General features: G+C 39.7%; 1 protein-coding gene across 3 annotated transcripts in view; it reads right to left on the reverse strand.

The window, feature by feature from the left end:
• Positions 1–6,779: 6,779 nt before the first annotated feature.
• Positions 6,780–19,163, reverse strand: part of CRCP (CGRP receptor component) — a 45,287-nt gene continuing 32,903 nt past the window's right edge. For all 3 annotated transcript variants that reach the window (XM_034752609.1, XM_034752608.1, XM_034752607.1), the window contains 2 exons: positions 14,849–14,906; positions 6,780–8,142 (listed from right to left, as the gene is read on the reverse strand). In XM_034752609.1, coding sequence (XP_034608500.1) covers positions 7,996–8,142; positions 14,849–14,906 — 205 coding nt within the window. In that variant the 3' untranslated portion in view covers positions 6,780–7,995. The remainder of the gene's footprint in view (positions 8,143–14,848; positions 14,907–19,163) is intronic.

A 19,163-nucleotide genomic window follows, 5' to 3' on the forward strand; every position in this document is an offset into this window, starting at 1 on the left:
AAACATCAGCTGATATACCACATGCTGCCACTATGGTCATCATCCATTATTAGGAATCAATCAGTCTTAGGGTGACCAGATAGCAAGTGTGAAAAATCGAGACGGGGGGTAATAGGCGCCTATATAAGACAGCCCCGAATACAAGGACTGTGTGTATAAAATCAGGATATCTGGACAGTGGTCACCCTAATCAGCCTCTCCATCACTCCAATCTCATTCTGCCGCTGCCCTCTACTGGAGGAACTAAAACTGCTAATAAGTAATGGAAACGAGATTTGGACACCTGTACTTTTGGAGTAGGAGGTTCTGAGTTCTATCCCCGCTCACTATAAAGTTTCCAGGAGCTATGGTATATACACACTCGTTCAGTTTGAAAGGAGGTTCTCCCAGCAGTGCTCTGTAGGCCAGAGATACTCAAGAGGGGGTCGCCTGCCGTTGTCGCAGGAGTTGTGAGTTTGTTCCCATTGCAAGCGTCTGATGAAATGGATTCACTCAGCCAGTTGCCTGCAACCATTCCATCTGTCCATTTCAGATACCAGCAACAACACACAAAGCCAGTATTTCTATGCTGCACACTTTGAAGAACCATGGAACCCAGCACCTGATCTGAGGACCTGTGGGCCTGGTACAAAGTTGCACGTAGCAAGATTTGGGATGACAATCAGAAAAGGGCTGAGAATCTCTGCTTTAGAGCATATCCCCCTAGCACTTCCCCTCAATACTATCACCTCCCTCTGCTGAAACACTATGGCTAAAAGTATCAAACAGCTTGGGTATAGGATACGATTTATTTGGAATAAGGGTTATTCCTTCTATAGCACCTTTCACTGCAGGATCCCATAGCACTTACAACTAATTAAGCCCAATGACTTCTTATATTTATTTTACAGAAGGAAAACAGAGGAGTAGGGAGATTGAGAGACTTGTCCCAAGTTGCAGAGACTCAGTGACAGATCCAGAAACAAAACCTCTCAATCCCTATTCCCAGTGAGTCACCTGCTTTAACCATTAGGAAACACTACTTGCTCCTAAAAGGGAAAATAATTACGTTATAACTGGATCCACTGGGGGCACGTGGATGTATCAACAGTTTTGCAAATAGCATTGAAATGACAACAGTCTACAGTTAAATCAATTCTTAAAAAGCATGTGTTTAAACAAATTTGCACGTTTCATTTGTATGTGAAACATTCATTGGGCTACAGAATGTGCTGTTCTTAGAGCTGGCAGGATAGAGAGATTACTTCAGGGAGACAGAGACAATAGAGAGAGAGAGAACGCAGTCACAGAAAATGCAATACAGAATAAATGTGAGTGTTTCAAAACCAGTATCTAGATTATACACAGGCATGAATGGGGCTTAGTTTAACCCACTAAACTAAGATTCCAACCTTGTTCCCATTGACGCCAATGGACTGGGCCCAACCAATGTAAACGGGCAAACTGTTCTAGACTTTGAGCCAAGTTAAAGTCGGCAGAGTGGTAGCAGGGATGAATCTGGCCCATTGAATGGAATAAAAACCGTGAGTGCACGTCTGTGATCATATTACAGTAAAACGGTAACTCACGAGGTCAACCAAGTCTGTGTCATGCTCTTGGCATCTCATACAAGCCTCCTTTGGAAGAGAAACCATTATCAAAGATGCAAAGCCCGCAGACTTTATCACAGGACATCTTCAACACACCTGCAGTGATTTCAGGCTGCAGTTACTGATGCAACAGATGACACAATGCAATATTCTGCTGCATCCCAGCTTCAGTGTCCTTCATGCAAAAGATTTTCCATTGGATTCCTGCTAATAATAATACAATTGTTTGTTTCCTGGCTTATTTGTATTATGATAGTCCCTAGAGCACCCAGCTGAGATTGTTGAGGCCTGTTGTGCAAGGCGCTGTACAAACAAAAAGAAAAGGATCATCTCAAAAAGCTTAAATACACCTCTACCTCGATATAACGCTGTCCTCGGGAGCTAAAAAATCTTACCACTTTATAGGTGAAACCACATTATATCGAACTTGCTTTGAGCCACTGGAGTGCGCAGCCCTGCCCGCCCGGAGCGCTGCTTTACCGCGTTATATCCGAATTCATGTTATATCGGGTTGTGTTATATTGGGGTAAAGGTGTAGTCTAAATTGACAACACAGATAAAGGGTGGAAAGGGAAACAGGCACAGAGGGGTAAAGTGATTTGCCCAAGATCACACAGCAGGTCAAGAATTAGAACCCAAGTCTTCTGTGGCCTATTCAATGCCTTATTTATTAGACCATGCTGCCATTCAACTCCTAGCTGGAATGCAAAGCATCTTTCAACCTCTGGGTCAAAGAATTGTAAGGGAAGATATTGTGCACATAATGGGAGAGGAGAAGCAACACAGACATTGACTAAACACCGATCTTATTTCAGTCCTTCCCGTCTAACATATCAATGTTGTGATAAATGCACAGCTCAGCCTTTGGATGGGCACTGACATGTAAATGAATCAGGTTGTTTTCCCTCATACGATCCCTCAGAACATAAACTATGCAAGTTACAAGGCTAGCAGAACTCACATGCAGCACACATACTAAGGTTTGTGACCAGTCAACTGGTCTCTGGTTTTAGTCTTCTATTTTAAAATACCAAAATGCAAGAGGATTTTTGACAGTTAAATCAAAAACTCTCCAAGAGAGAGGTTTCTACAGCCTAAGTGCTGTCACAACCAGAGCTTTCAATCTTCCAAGGCCCACTTGTGAGATAAAGAACAGAAATGAGGAATATTGCCTAAAAAATATTGCAGGGGAAGAAGCTAGAAATGATATGGGATGTGCTTCGTTAGGATGTATACAGTTTCCTATACCTTCAAAATTAAGGACCACATTTTTCAGAACTCCTCGTACAATTGTGTGCTTTGCGTATACATGCACATACCTAGCTAGACATTTGAGCACACAAACACCAGTTTGTACACCCAAGTAGTCATTGTGTACACAAAACTAACCACACAAATCTGAAAATCTGTCCCTCAGTGTTTTTAATGGCAACTTATTGTAACAAGCATGTCAGTGCCAGATTTTTGTGAGAGGGAAGTAAATGTGCCTAGCTCAGAGATATTGTTATAAGAATCAGAGAGAGATAAAACATACCTTAGTAGTAGGGTGATGGACTGGATGTCCTAATAATATTTCTTCCTCTAACTTCTATGATGATTTGTAGACATATCTAGAGAATACATGCGTCCTTGCTATTGTTAACTCTAGTCCTCTAGCTTATATATTACAGCAACCCAGCTTTTCTACTGTCAAGCAATTTTTATTATTTACATATGATTTAACAAGTTTATTATGTGTATTACCATAGAAACTAGGACTTCATTATGCTAAGTGCTGCACAAATACAGAACAAACAGGGGTCTGTGCGCCAAAGAGTTTACAATCCAAGTGTGAGGGTGTGATGGGGTGGACTAGGCTCAAAGGCCCCCTGCTGGAGGCCTCAGGGTCCTGCCACACCCATCCCAGGAAAGGAGCAATGGAGAGGTCCTCCAAGCAGGCTAGAGTGGCTGCAGAGGAAGCAGCCAATCAGGGCCCAGGAGGCCATATAAAAGGATCTGCAGAGCAGAGCAGTTGCTACATGGAGCAGGAGGAGAACTGGCTGCAGGCCTGGCTGCCTGGAAGAGAAGCAGGACTACAGACAGCTAAGCCTGTTGGCAGGGACCGGGGGAGTAAGAGGCTCCTGGCTGGCTGCTAGGGACTGAGTAAGAACTGAGCGTGTGGAGGGCTACAGAAAGATGCCCTGGGAATACAGCCCCATACCAGTGCTGGACTACTTGAAGACTAAAGCCCAAGGAGGGTTAAAGAAAGACAGGCCCTGTGGACTGTATACCCCAGAAGGGATTTATGCTGGCTAATGTGCAGACAGTGTGACTCAGCCGGAGTCACTGAAAACCCACCTGAGAACCACTGAAAGGGGTCCCCAGACCTAAAGAACACAGACACGCCCCATCAGAAGGGGGCACTCGTGAGAGGTGGGTGCCAACGCCGTTACAGAGACAAAACACTGACAGACAGATGTGGATGTGCAAGGAAACAATGACACAATATTGGTCAGCATGACAGGCAGTGATCTCAAGATAGCAGCTATCTACCCATTAAGTTTTTTGTAGGCATCATGGCAAAGGACAGTTTTGAGGAGGGTTTGGAAGGAAGATGATGCTAGTTTTTTGGGATCTTTAGAGCGGGCTGCTCCCAAGCATCAGGAGCAGAAGAGAAAGCACAAAAGGTGTTGTTGTTTTTTGAAAATTTAATAAGTGGGTGGTGGCAGCATCACCGGCAGCAAAAGTCAACATCTCAATAGCAAATGAGAGATGCATATGTAGGGTGGAAAGTGGGGGGAAAAAGCAGCTTACATTGGATCCAATGAGAAGAGAGAGCCAGTGAAGAGATGCACGGAGAGGGGTGACATGGTCAAGGCACTGGGCTAGAAAAATGATCTTTGCAGCAGCATTCTGAACCAACATTTAGTTGCACTTGGATGGGTCACTTTAGAAGGTAAAGTATTTATAGAGCGATAAATGCACTACCCGACACACTTAATTACTTGATATCTCAGTTTCTGTAGAAACATAAAAATCCAATCTCAGAACATACGTAATACAAGATCACTGTCATTTTTTATTCCACTTTCTCTCTAGTCCTTCTCCTAAGGCTCTTGTCCACGGCCTTGCTCATTTTTCACTTTGACTACTGTAAGTCTCTGGCCCCTCCTATCTCCAATCTATCCAGAACACTCTAGACCACAGTTAACTTCATCTCCTCACAATTTGAATCCCTTCACTAGCCTGCTGTCTTTTACAGCAATGTCAAACCCATCCTCACCTTCGAGACACTAAATAACCTTAGAGCCTACACCTCTGCTTTAATTTCCTTTTACTCTTCTCCCAAGTTCTCCCTTTACTATCCCTTTCACCATCTCACTCTCGTTTTCATGCCTTTTTTCGTGCTGTCCCCTCTGCTTGGAAACATCTACCAAATTCTTCTGTTTTAAGTGCTCCCTCTCTTTTCTTTCTTCAAAATCCTCCTCTTTCAGAAGTCCTACTTTATTTTCTGCAGCAATATTTCCTCCACACCATCCTTTACCTAAACTTCTGTGATATGTTTCATCCAGTCTCTCAGGCCCAGATTCAGCAAGGTACTTAAGCATGTGGCTAACTTTAATAATGTGGGTAGACTCATTAAAGTCAATAGGATTATAAAAATGCTTAGAGTTAAGCAAATGTTTAAGTACTTTGCTGAATCAGGGCCTCAGAGCGTAAGTTTTTGGGGGCAGGAAATGTGTATTGCTCTGTTTTATAACCCAGCATGCATTTGCAGTACTAGATAACAGATTAGCAGTAAAAAAATAAGTGGCTTTAGATACTAATCAGCTCTTTCATGTAACGTACAGCACACCAGAAGATATCATCACATATGAAGTAATATTTGTTTTCCATAAACCATTTCTGAGTCTCAGGATCATGGCTTCCAAGTAAGCAATCGGAGTGCAAACAAGCATGAAACAAGAGCCGTTATAGTTCCAGAATCCACCGCCTGTATTTGTGCATCCAGAAAATACAGGCAGCAGGTTAAAACAAAATTCCTTAATGCAATGCAGATGTTGAAACCTTATATAATCTTTCTCAGAATATCGTTCAGCAAAATACTTCCAGGAAAATGATCATTTTTGTGTCTTCATTGAGATAAGTAGTCTATTCTTGTATTTGTACAAAAGTACATATTTTTATTCATCTGGAAGTGATTTATTGTTAAATACTTTAAATAATGTAGTAAAAGGGCAGTTTACTAGAAATCCAAACAACACATTTTCAACTTTCAACATAAAACCACACCGACGCTGGCATATATATTATGATAACAAATCAACAATTCCCGACGTGGAACAACCAGCTGAAGAAAGCGGTTAAAATACTCGTATTTTTAAAGGGACTTGTGATTTTGCTTCTGTTTGCTCTGTTAGCTTTATAATGACACTTCATGAGCTCGCTTTTAGAAAATACAATAAATTCTAATAGACATGGCCCATTCCTGCAAGCTGTCGCGCACCAGTAATGACCCGTAAGAGCCCAAAAGTTTAATTTTAAAACAAATTTAAAAATGTATCTTTCAGTAGTCTGATAGTCCATTAACTATTTTGGAGGGCTTCCCCTCCACTATGAATATTTACATGTATTTAACAAGAAAAAAAAAAAAAACTTGGACCTTTCCTTTTAACACCATAATCACTATACCTTGTGCTAAAACACGCCTTGGCTTTCAGCCTTAGAATTTATTAACCTGATATATAGTTATTTACTTCCTAAAGATAGTACCCCTCCACCCCGATATAATGGGACCCGATATAACACGAATTCAGATATAACACGGTAAAGCAGCGCTCTGGGGGGGCGGGGCTGCGCACTCTGGCAGATCAAAGCACGTTCGATATAACATGGTTTCACCTATAACGTGATAAGATTTTTTGGCTCCCGAGGACAGCGTTATATCGGGGTAGAGGTGTAGTACTTATAATTTCTACTTGAATAGCACCTTACATCTCAGTACCTCAAAGCATCTTACAAATATTTACAAACTGAGCATTACAACACTCCTGTGAAGCAGGTATTACCGTTCTACTTCACATAAGGGAAAACTGAGGCAGAACAATGGTAAATTATTTGCCCAGTGTCACAAAGGAAAGCTGTGACAGAGCTGGAAACAGAAATCAGATATTCTGACTCCCACTGCTATCAACCACGAAATTCCTAGGAGTTTTTTCAAACTTTTTATTTCGGCTTTTAACACATTATAATGATTGGTACAATTTTTGTTTGCAGTCACAGCATAAGAAGAAACAGCGTGGCCTGTTACCATTTATGTACGATTTGGGATTTAACGATCTCTGACACTTCCAACATTAAGTGCTTGATCTTGTAGTCTGTGGTCAGACAAAATTCCTGTCGACTTCAGTGGAAGTTTTGCTTGAGCAAGGACTGAGCCTCGTTAAACTTCTAAAAACAAAATAGGGAAATTCATAGTTAAGGCTCTCGTGTCATCATTAACTCACCCAGTTGTGCCATGATAGCATAGCTCATGTGGACTGTGCAATCTTCTACATGTAAGACCTAGACAACAAGTGATTCAAAGAAAAGAGAAAAAAGCAGCCTATACTTCTACTTTTTGTTTGTTTGCATTACTGAAAACCCGAACTTTATTGGCCAGATCCTCGACTGCTGTGAATCAGCATAGCTCTCTTGACTGTGTGGGATTCTGTCCATTTAAATCAGCCAAGGATCTGGCCCTGTATTTAAAATAAGCATAGGGTCATATCAGAGGTGTCCTTGAGACTAGTTACCATATCAATACAGCCTTTACATTCCTTCCACTTCCATGGTACAACCCTAAAGATATTAGTAGTTATAAGGATCTATTACTACTGATCTTATATGGATATTAAACAATTTTTGAACTTTATTCTAACTGTGTATCGATACCCTGAAATGGCTTCTTCCACACAGAATGGACACTGCATTGTAAACTGCACTCTGGAAAACAGTTGAGTAATTCAAAAACATATTAAATCAATTATAATTATAGTGTATTGCTATGATAATTAGAACATTGCCAGCTGCATATAACTCTACTCAGAAAAGAACAGCTGTTACATGGGTAATGGAAAAAAAGAATATTCAAGTATAAGGTTTATTTTCACTATGTCACAAACTGCTGTGTTATGAAGCCAGTTACTATCTTTCTCACATCTCACAAAAGGCTGACATGAGAGCTCTCCTTTGATTTATGTTTCTTATAAACAACTGTTGCTCTCATGATTTATACAATAAAACATTCATATACTGTACAGTGATGTCACACAAGATTAAGCCGTGGGTGAAAAACCCCAGACATGGTCTTTGCAATCAAAAAGTTTAGCTGGTTCTTTTCTCATGAAGCTTTTGATGATGTTGCCAACTTAGGTTCAGATGCCGTCTATTCTGGGTCATCATCTTCTTCGACTGCCATTGTCGCCTGTTTCTGCAGCTCTTCCTCTGGGTTCCCTGGAAGAATGCTGGAGACTGTCTGAAGAAGTGACTCAATCTGCTCTTCTGTTAGTCTTTCTTCACTTTCCTCTACCATCTGCAAATCCAAAACAACCTAGTGTCACTGTAAAATCCACACTTCCTCCCTCACCTCCAGAGCGAAGATTTACACAGTTAGGAGATGCTGCATTAACTGGACATTACACATTGTCTGATATGCAAACTTGCTTGTAAAAAGCTGAATCCTTTTGATAAAAATGTACTGCAGAGGTGCCACAAGTACTCCTGTTCTTCTTTTTGCGGATACAGACTAACACGGCTGCTACTCTGAAAGTTGCTCCATAGTTATGATCGGAACTAGCTCTCCACTATAAGCCAGATTTGTAAGACCCCATCTTCTCCAAAAAGAAACTTATTTTTCTAAAATGTCACTTTCCATATGTCATCCCAAGGTACATTGGTATTTTTAAAGTAAAAGTGTAAAAATGAGCCAGTTTTAAAGTTATAGTGTTATGAACATTTGGCAGAAGTTCTCTCTTGGACATTTTTCTAAGACTTTGGGCTCAGGACCTCTCTAACATGACTTGGCATAACATTGTCCAAAAGTGCCTGAGTGATTTAGGAACCTAGGAGCCTAAAATAAACAGGCTTTAAGCGCTTAGATCATTTTTGAAAAAGGAACTTGGGTGCTTTTGCAAACATTGTCTTTGGTATAAAGATTCCAAATTTCCTTTTTTTTTTCCGGTTAGCCTGCTGAGGAAAGGAATGCCTTTTAGGTTTTGTTTGTTATTTTTAAATGTAGAAATATGAACATTTAGGGTGGGATTTTTAAGAGTGCTCAGCACTGTCCTCTGCTCCGACTGAAATCAATGGGAATCTTTGCCATGCTTCAATGGGAACAGTTAGGCCAACACTGAATGCTTTGCAAGATCCCACCTTTACGGTTTTTCCTTTTATTCATAAAAACATTTTACTAGTCATTCAACACAGTGCACTAGCAGAAAACATAGGGAGCTCTGCCATATGCTAAGGCACCCTAAGTACTTAATTTTGAAACAGTTAGCTCTAAAAAAGTGAACAGTATATTAATTCTCCTGTATACATCCAACAACATATTATTACTTTAGAACACCACAAAAGGGGATATAGTACAGGCAACGTGGCAGGGTGTAACTTGCATGGGTTGATAGCAAGTTTGGAGAAATATATGGCAGGAAGAAAATGGCCGCGTCTCTTAACTAGTCACTTCCAGACTGTCATACTTCTAATTTTTTTTTCCTGAAGTAAAATTTCCATGGAAATTATAAATGATATTTTGGGGGTCGTTCATATCTGTTGACACAGTAAGCTAGATCCACAAGGGGATTTTAGGCACCTAAATCCAAAATTAAGATCCTCAAAACTTTTTTCAATTTACTTTTCCTTGATAAAGCAACTGAAAAGGCTTGAATTCAAACAACTCACCTGTCACCCTATTACTAACAGTGCTGGAGAGAAAGAGAAAGAGAGAGAGAGAGAGAGAGAGAGAGAGAATGTAGTCTACCTGGTTTTGCACCAGATTATAGTGTTACATTATCAATTAGTAAGTATTATTGTAGCGCCAGAGCCCTACTGTGCTAGGCACTGTGCAAACATACAACAAAGACAGACCTGTTGCCTCTTAGAGAGTCAAAGCTAGTTAAGACTGAATGATTCATTCTCAGTGCTTATGATAGTGCATTAATTGTCCAGAATGTGGCTGCATTTGGTAAACTGTAGTGTTTAATCTCTCATGTGAATAGTCATGCTAACATTAATAGTAATACTTGAATAAGGAAATCTTGCAGGATAGATTGATTCCAAACAGTGACTTAAGCATACACCCTCATTCTTCTTTAGAAGTACATATATATTGGAATGGGATAAAGTCTTTGTGTTTGGGATGGACTGAGCGCGTGCTATTGAGGTCTATGTTTCTGCAGAGGTAAAGTATAACCAGAGAGCTCAAGGATCAAAAGAATAAACTAGAAAATTAGATTTCCTTCCCCCCTCCAAAAAAAAGAAACAGCAAGTGTAATGACATGAAATGTTTTATGCAGTTAGAAAACAGCAAAGTAACAAGATAAAGGAGACATGCAAAAGATTAAACACGAACGAGATACAGATAAAGAGACAAGTGGAAATGAGTCAAATAAAAACATCAAACCAGGGAAACAGAAGGAGATTCAGTGGCTCGTTCTAAGTGCACCAGACTTTAGCACACTTCTGATTTGCACACAGGCTCCTGATTTACAATTATAAGACAACATGCTCCCTGATTACTGAGGAAACACTAACCTCACAGAAAAAATAATATAGAAGGAAAAAGCACAGAAGGAGGGAAAGAAACAAACCTTTGAAGTACTAACATTTATAACTAAACTTTCACAAAGGAACAAATACCAAATCACTTATGGATTATAAAGCAGTCCTGCTAACCTCTATCCTGCAACTGGCTAAAGTTGTAAAAGCAACAAACTCTAAGCAGAAGGTCATGCAAAACTTTAAGCTAGCGGAAAATAAAATACATTTTTTTTGTCAATGAATTATATATAGTGTATTTATTGGCAGGACCACACAATCCAAATGGAGATAGATTACCTCAGCAAATGATGCCATGTGGAGACTGTATGGCATAGTCAGCCAACATTTCAATTGCACTGACATTTTTAATGTTTATTATGGTCTCCTTGTTTATACTATGTTTGGAGATACGGGTGGGCTTTAAAAAAGCCTCATGTGACTAGTGGAAGGCACCTGGCATTACAATAACAGAAGTACATGTTAAAAAACACTCTCCAATACAACCAGACCGGCATGTGTCTCTCTCAAGGCTCAGAGTAAGAACCTTATTAAAATCAAAGTGGAAGAAATGCAATAAATCATAGTGTCCATGCTACTGGTTCTAATAAATAATTCCAAAGATGCTGCTGCATTTCAGCACTCACCTTTTTGCTACCCTAAATCATTGTAAAATTTCTCTGTAGCAGATGCTGTAGCATATGAGTTGCATTTATATATATTTGCATTTGAATACATATATTCATATATGTTTTTTATTTCAGGAAAATGCAATTGTGTGGCGAACAAGATCAAATTTATTGCCATGCTGCAGTCAATCATGCTTCTCATTTGACACAGACAAATACTTCAATTCAATTATTACATTCCAATGGGATATGTTAATACTAGGAGCAACAGTCAAGAGTTTTTTCTCCTTCCACTCAGCAATGGTCACTATGATAGGTTCAATGCAGGAGTCAGGAGAAAAGATATTGTAAGTGAGCACTATTCTGTAATATGATTGGAGTAAAATATTTTTCAGCTGAAAAAGGGCTGTTTCCTTAGGCATTTGGGCCACAAATATATATTGCAAATGCTGGGGAATAAACAATACAAAAAACTTTAAAATACCCTGCACTGGTGAACAATATTTGATGTATGAAGAGAACAATCTGTGGGTTGCACACTATTGTTTTTCTGTAGATAATAGTTTCAAGACCGTATTAAATGCAAAAATCAATAACAAAAAAGAGAAAGGTGCATTTTGGTACTTCTCAGAGCTACAATCACAATATACTTTTGTTCCAATGTAGGAGACACTTTAAGCAAGCAAATACCTGCAGTTTCCTCAAATGTAGAGTAATTCCAAGATGTTCAGCACAAACATACTAAGAAGACAGACCATAAGAAAAAGAAATACAGCAAAAGGCTGAATGGCTGGATTCATCTCCTTGTGATAGGAAAGTAAACAAGTACGCAATGTGCATTGTTTGAAATTAAACACGAAATGTTTAAACCTTCCAGCCTTTTGCATCTTCCAGAGGAATAGGTGTTGTTATTCTCTGGTCAACAATAAATGGCAATCTGCCAGTTTGGTTGCATGGAGTGGATCCCATGAGGCAGTGAACTCCCAGGTGTGGAAGTCTAGTTTTAAAATATGTAAAATTAACACCTACTGCTCCAATGAGAGACAGATGTTGAGCAATCTGTTCTTTAAAGAGAAGCTCCTCAATCTTCTAACACATCATTGTTAAGCATTACATAAAGTTGGAACCCATGTCATGGTTAGATCAACATCACTGTCTTTCTTTCTTTCTTTCTCTGTGTGAGTCACTGAGCCATGAACAACATATGTTTGAGATTAAAGCTAGAGGTCAAGACAGCTGTACTGCATACAATGTTTTATCCAGTGGGATAAGGATTAGAATTTCATGCTGCTTTTGTTGTTATCCTTTAAAAACTATCTCAGCACAGAGTCTGGAGAAGGCAACTATAAACAAAGTGGAATGATTTATGCAAGAGGAGGACAAACAAAAAAAGACCTGAATTAAAACAAAAAAAAGATACCTCACCACAGAAAGATGCCTTTTAGATTAAATATAGTTACCCTGATTTATATTTTGTGCACTATTACAGGGCAGGAATTATACAGGAGAGAATAAAAAGACTTGAAGCCAAAAAGGAAACAAATAGTATTAAATATCCTTTTACATAAATTACTCAAAATAAATTGGGGGAATTACACAGACACACACACTCTTTTGAGGACGTGGCTTGTTTTGTAATTCGTTCCAGAAGGTGTCTCTTTTAAAAATTGAATTAATTCACCTGCTTTTTGTGAAACTTATGGTTTAAAATGTTCAATATCAATTGCTTCAGATCTGTATCCAGGGATGAGTCAAAGCTTTTAAGAAAAAAAAAAGTTCACAGTGCAATCAAGATCATTTTAGAGTTCATATTAATTTACCTATAGATTTTGCCTTTCAAATCCTCTACTCCAGCTAACAGACTTGCTTTCATGGAGACTTGTGTATAGACAGTCCTTGTCCTCCTGAAGTCAATGACAAAACTCCCAGTGGCTTCTGTTTGTATGTATTAAATTCCTTATAAATACATGGAGGTTCTACTTGCTTGAGGATGCTGTAACACTAACTCTTGTTAACAGTAAACAGCCATTCATTACACAGATCCCAAAGGCAACCTTCCCAAAAATGTACTGTGACAGCCTGATATTTGTTACTCCACAAAGATTGACTAGTTTAATAAAGGATCTATGTAGTTTAAATTTTCTGCTGACTTAATTTGACACAATGCCATGTGTATATATGAGCAATCCACTCATCTTAAACCTATTGTGATGTTGGAGAAACTTGCACAGGTACATCACTAATTCACTCTATTGTCTAGTTTGGGGATAAACTCAAGATTAGTTGCCAACTGTAACATTACATTACCTCCGAAGAGTAATTTCTAATTATATAACAGGTTGCTTTGGGTTACTTAGAGAATGGTTACATACCAAAATTGGTGAATTCGCATTTAAACTTGTTTTATTGCCGCAACCCATCCGTTTTAATAGAGCAATTTTAACTTTTATATTGCTAAACCTTGAAAGGGTTGAGGTACAAATGATGTACCAATGCAGTCCCTTTACTCCAACTCAAAAGTCATATTTTGCTTACACCTCCCTCATGGATTGGAAGCTGAAACTAACAGCTGGATATTGGAGCATAAACAGATACACTCTATGTGATGTGGACAGACAAGATAATTAGTGACTGAGGGAGCAGTCAAATACAAAGGATGTCTTGAAAGTGACAATAAGATGAGTATATTTTAAGAAGAGAAGACAGAATATGAACTATGCTGAAACCTAATGAATTGTAAGTGCAATGCAGGAAGCTAATAGAAAGACAGAGAAACTCTAAAACATTTGAAGGCTCTACTTCTTCACTTCTGAAAAGCTGCCTAACAAAACGAGTGAAGCCTTCATGCTCTTGTCTGCAGCTGCAGAAAGTGGAATTAACTCATAGATAAACTTGACAATAGCAGTTCCTAGGGACTGTTCCTCCTATCAGCTGTTTTTACTGCTAGAAATTCTAGTTCTTTGCTGACAAGGGTTGTGAGAAATATAGGATGCAATCCTACTAGCATCCACTTCTAACCCTTATCCTTTTGCAACAGAATACAATCTTGCTATTACACAATCAAGTCTCAGGGTAAGATTGTCAACAGATGTTCTCCATGCAAGACAGCCTTATTAGAAGAACAGCCTTGTTATAATAATCTCCTTATTAATACAGCATTTGTGTTCTTTACACGATGCTCTGGAGAATATTTAACCGATCTATCCCTTTTTATCTGTAATATTCCTTTATCCAAACGTTATGTTCCAGCAGATTGATAATGGATGACTTCCAACTGAAAGCTTCCCAGTGTACAGTTCTCATGCTACACAGTCACTTCAAAGGCACAGCGGCAGTCATTGTTAACTATTGTTCTCTCCCAAATTTTTGCCTTCCCTGTACCTTAGAAAAATAATGAAAAGGAATATACCACAGTAGCTTCCTAAATCAAAATTCATATTCCAAAGTATTTGACTTTACAAAGCAACAGAAGAAGCCCCTAGGTAAATGTATTTTTTATAGGGACAGTCCCGATTTTTGGGTCTTTTTCTTATATAGGCTCCTAGTACCTCCCACCCCCATCCCGATTTTTCACGCTTGCTGTCTGGTCACTCTAACTGAAACACTGACACAAACATGAGAGTGAAGAGTTGCCCCTGCTGTGGGTTCTGAGAGGAAGAGGGGCAAGTCTTATAAAGAGGTCTCATAGGGGAAGCAGAGAGGAAAGAAAACAAATAATCAGAAAACGTGACTATAAAGATGTGTACAGAAGTCCTATCAGTCAGTGACCATGAGCAAACGATTATTCAATTGATCTTCAAGATTAAAGTTGCATTAATAGATGGATTTTAAGCAGTTAGGAGAACTGTAACTTACCAGCTGTATCTCAACTGCAGTCATTGGCCTGTGGTTAAGCAACTGTAGCTTTTCTGCTCTGTTGAAAAGAAAATAAAAAATTATATAGGATTCTGAACAAATGAATGGTCAGATGCAAACCCTTCCCTAATAACAGAGTTATTTACAGAGATCATTTTCACTAGAGTTGACGCAAGGTCTCTGACCTTGATTGTCATGATAATTCTGTAGATATCTATTCTTTGGCTATCTACCCAAACTGGTAATTTAGCAGACCAAGGTGGCAAAGCAGTTTCCATTACAATCCCTTGTTTCCACACATGCACAACTTACTGAAGCATTCATCTTTCGAGCTGGAATTTTCCATGTTTTGTCTCTGGCTCAAATAATTATTTATTAATAATACTTTGCACTCCTACAGCACCTTCCACCTGAGGATTTTAAAACACTTTACAAACATCAGTGAAATTAAGCCTCAACATGCATGAGAGGTAGGAAAGCACCACCAAGACACTGAACTTTATGATGAGTGGCTACTGAAAGCCAAATTTCATCAGATATAGGATTCTTCCAAGCCCAAGGGATCAGCCACTTAGCCAGGTCAATATAAAATCAGATCTTACCCAATAATCATGCTGATGCCAACCCTTTAGTAGCTAAAAACTAAAAGTTTAATAATCTAAAAGAAGAGTTATTGAATGGTTAATAGATCATATACATACAGGTGACTTTCAGTGTTCATAGATCAGGATCATAGCAGTGATGGAATGAACTGCTAGCTTGCAAAAATCTCTCTAGAATCGCCCAAATAGATTGGGGGTCATCAGTCCTTGTTTAGAGCTTCCTTGTTAAAAATCCAGTCCACAGAAATGAAACAGGAAATGAAGATAAAAAGGAGATGTCTCAGGTGTCTTTTTATATCCTCTGCCATGTGCTTGGAATTTTACTATACTGTTCCAATCAAAGCCCACAGCCCCGGTTTGTGGAAAGTGACTGGTCAAAGATGGAGTCCAGGGTCACATGTCCTTACATAGCTGGCTGGATCACCGGGGTTGCCCACTGGCCCCTCGGTCCTGAGGCATCCTTGGGGACAGCTATCTGGGTGGGATAAGTTTCTTTTATGGCCCGTTAGAGTGAAGTGTCCTTAATGGGCCATCAACACATAGCAGTCTAGCCTTGATGTAAATCTATTTGTGAGGTGTCACTCAGGAACAAACACATTTGAGATACAAATACATAGCCAATATTCATAACTTTAGATACAAAGATGATACAAAAAGAACAGGAGTACTTGTGGCACCTTAGAGACTAACAAATTTATTAGAGCATAAGCTTTCGTGGACTACAGCCCAAGCTGATACAGGGATTTAACTACGATAATCGTATTATATAGATGGTAACTTTTCCATTGACACCTTACATGATATACTTTGTAGAAGAGTTGTGGCAATTGTATAACAGTGGTAGCAGCAATGATACAAAGGGTCACTTTCAATCAAAAAGCATCACAAGCATTCTCCTTCTAAACCTTTCAGAAAACTGAAAGGTAAAAAGGCTAAGTGACTTATTCAAGATCACACATGAAGTCCATGACAGAAACAGAAAGAGAATTCATGTATTCTGACTCCCAGGAGAATCTAGGTATTCTGACCACAAGTCCAGGATTCCTTCGGTGTTGTGTTAAATTTGTTTTGTTTTGATTTTAAGTATATATTTAGTGTTATAGTTACATTTTAAATTATTCAATTTCCATCCTTCTCTACAAAAAGAACAGGAGTACTTGTGGCACCTCGGATGCATCCGAAGAAGTGGGCTGTAGTCCACGAAAGCTTATGCTCTAATAAATTTGTTAGTCTCTAAGGTGCCACAAGTACTCCTGTTCTTTTTGCGGATACAGACTAACACGGCTGCTACTCTGCATCCTTCTCTACATACAAGGAAAAAAATAAAATTAATCTAACGTTTATATTTAAGCACACACATCAAATAGAGGGTTAAATTCTGCCTCTATTGAAGTCAATGGCAAACTCCCACTGACTTCAATAGACAAGTATCAGGGGGTAGCTGTGTTAGTCTGTATCCACAAAAACAATAAGGAGTCCGGTGTCATTATATAATGCCTGCATCTGTAATTTTCACTCGATGCATCTGAAGAAGTGGGTTTTTACCCACGAAAGCTTATGTCCAAATAAATCTGTCAGTCTTTAAGGTGTCACCGGACTCCTTGTTGACTTCAATAGAGCATACACCCATAAAGCCTAACTATACCTTGGATTCACTCTGCATAATAACTCTACTCATTAATCTACAAATTAAAAAAATATTACAATTGTTTTCCCCTTTAAGAGCTTTATTGCTAAAGTGGAAAGAATGGAAGAAAACATATTTCAGTATTTATTTTACATCCTAGTGAAATATGTATCCTCCCCAACAGCTAAGCCCCAAGGTACTGTCATATGCCAGCTCTCAAAAGCTACATTTTAACATTCTGGTCCTATTGACCAGGTCATGATATCCAAGTAGCAGTGATCTCAGCAGGCCTTAATGGTTTAGGGGACACTCACACAGCTATATCACACTGCTAGAGATAGAACTGGTACGACTGGTGAGGGAATCTGCAGCAGTAATAAAGACAGCTTATAATAAAACGTCAATAATTGTAATTTAGTAAGTTTAGATACAATGAAAAAGGGAGTTAAAATACAATTTTAAAACCCCCCTTTTGAATAAAAGTATTTGTTCAAGAACTATTTTAAAATTAGAGGAATCTCCTTTCTTTATTGCAATCTGTATTTGCCCAATATTTCTTTATTGTTGTTGTTATTATTAATGAGTAAATTAGAATAAAAAAAAGAATCCGTTAATATTTATGGTTTTACTAGTTTGCCATCTAGTAGTAAGCTCCCATTTTAAAAGGACTAAAGCTTCTTTCCAGGTTATTTAATAGAATTCCAAAGAACATATAAATGTATATTTATAGCAACTCCAAATAGCTTCTCATCAGTTTCTCAGAACTGGAGGAGGTTTCAAGAAAGAGGAAACCTCACATTCTTCAAGAGGAAAGAGATGCCAAAATGCACAGAACTGTGCTCAGATGTCTGGGCCCTTGCAACCATCTGGTCATTCTCTGCATGCCTATACCCTCCAGATACTAGGGATGTAAAATATGAAATGATTAAATGGTTGACCGATAAGTATTAGTCTTACCGTTAACCCTCCCTTGTTCACCCACCTCCTTCCAGGTTACGATCAGTTGGTAGAAGTCCTTGCTGGATGCCGGGGCAGAGATGCCATTTTTGGGACACCGGCAAGAGGTGATTATGGCAACCAGGAAGGGGTGGGCATCACAAGAGGTCACTGGGAGCCTAGCCCCCTCTTAAAGGGGCTGGGTCGATAGTAACACTCTAGCCCAATGGGGTCTTTGGCCCAGTGATGAGGAGGGTCCTGTACACCCCTTTGTTGGTAAAAACAGTCCCTTCAGCCCCGCTGACCTGAGGGGTGACCCCGGTGGAAGGATACCACTCGCTAGGCCAAGAAACACCTGGCAGTGCAGGGAAGCAGGACGAGCAAAGCGCCAGTCCAGGGCTTTCGCGGGGGGAGAGTGTCGCCAGCCAGGCAGGGGGAGCATGTTTAGGCCATGGGGGGCAGGCAGAGGCTGTGGGCCCCGTCGGGGAGTAAAGTAGTCCCTGGCCTCTGCCTGTGCCACTGGACGGCGCGCTGGTCGGTGCTTGTGGTTTCAGCTGATAATTGAAGGGAAGCTGCTGCTGGGGTGGCACGGAGCATCTGTGGAGGCCGCATCGGGATAAACTAGGTACCTGGGGCTTCTTTCCCTTTTCCTGGGTACTGACAATGCGAGGGGGTGCTGGGACCCCTCAACTGCCCCAGGCGCTCCTGGCTAGGCCTGTTGTATCACCCCCAGTATGAGTGCAGCTGCCCTTCCCCGTCTTTCCGGGGCAAAGAGGGAGGGGAGACGCACCATCCTAGGCACTGTGAGGCCCGAATCGGTTAACCAGTTAACCGATTAACTGATATAATTTTAATAGTTTAAACAGGTACTTTTTAAAATGATATTTACATCCCTACCAGATACCATTTCAGTTTTAAATGGTCCTCAGACATAGTACCAGATTTCCAAGGCTGACAAACACCTTACAATATTTAAGACACTTAAATGCCTTATCACTTATGTATGCGCCCTAGTAACCATTCAACAGCCAAGGCATTTACATGAGAAAACAGTGACAAGTGATATGCTGCTCTGGTTTGCGTGGGTGCACAAAAGAGGGAATTTAACACTCAGGAAAGGACCCTGAATGACAGCCCTGGAGACTGAAGC

Source organism: Trachemys scripta, chromosome 18 (genome assembly GCF_013100865.1).
Source record: "Trachemys scripta elegans isolate TJP31775 chromosome 18, CAS_Tse_1.0, whole genome shotgun sequence".
Lineage (NCBI taxonomy): Eukaryota > Metazoa > Chordata > Testudines > Emydidae > Trachemys > Trachemys scripta.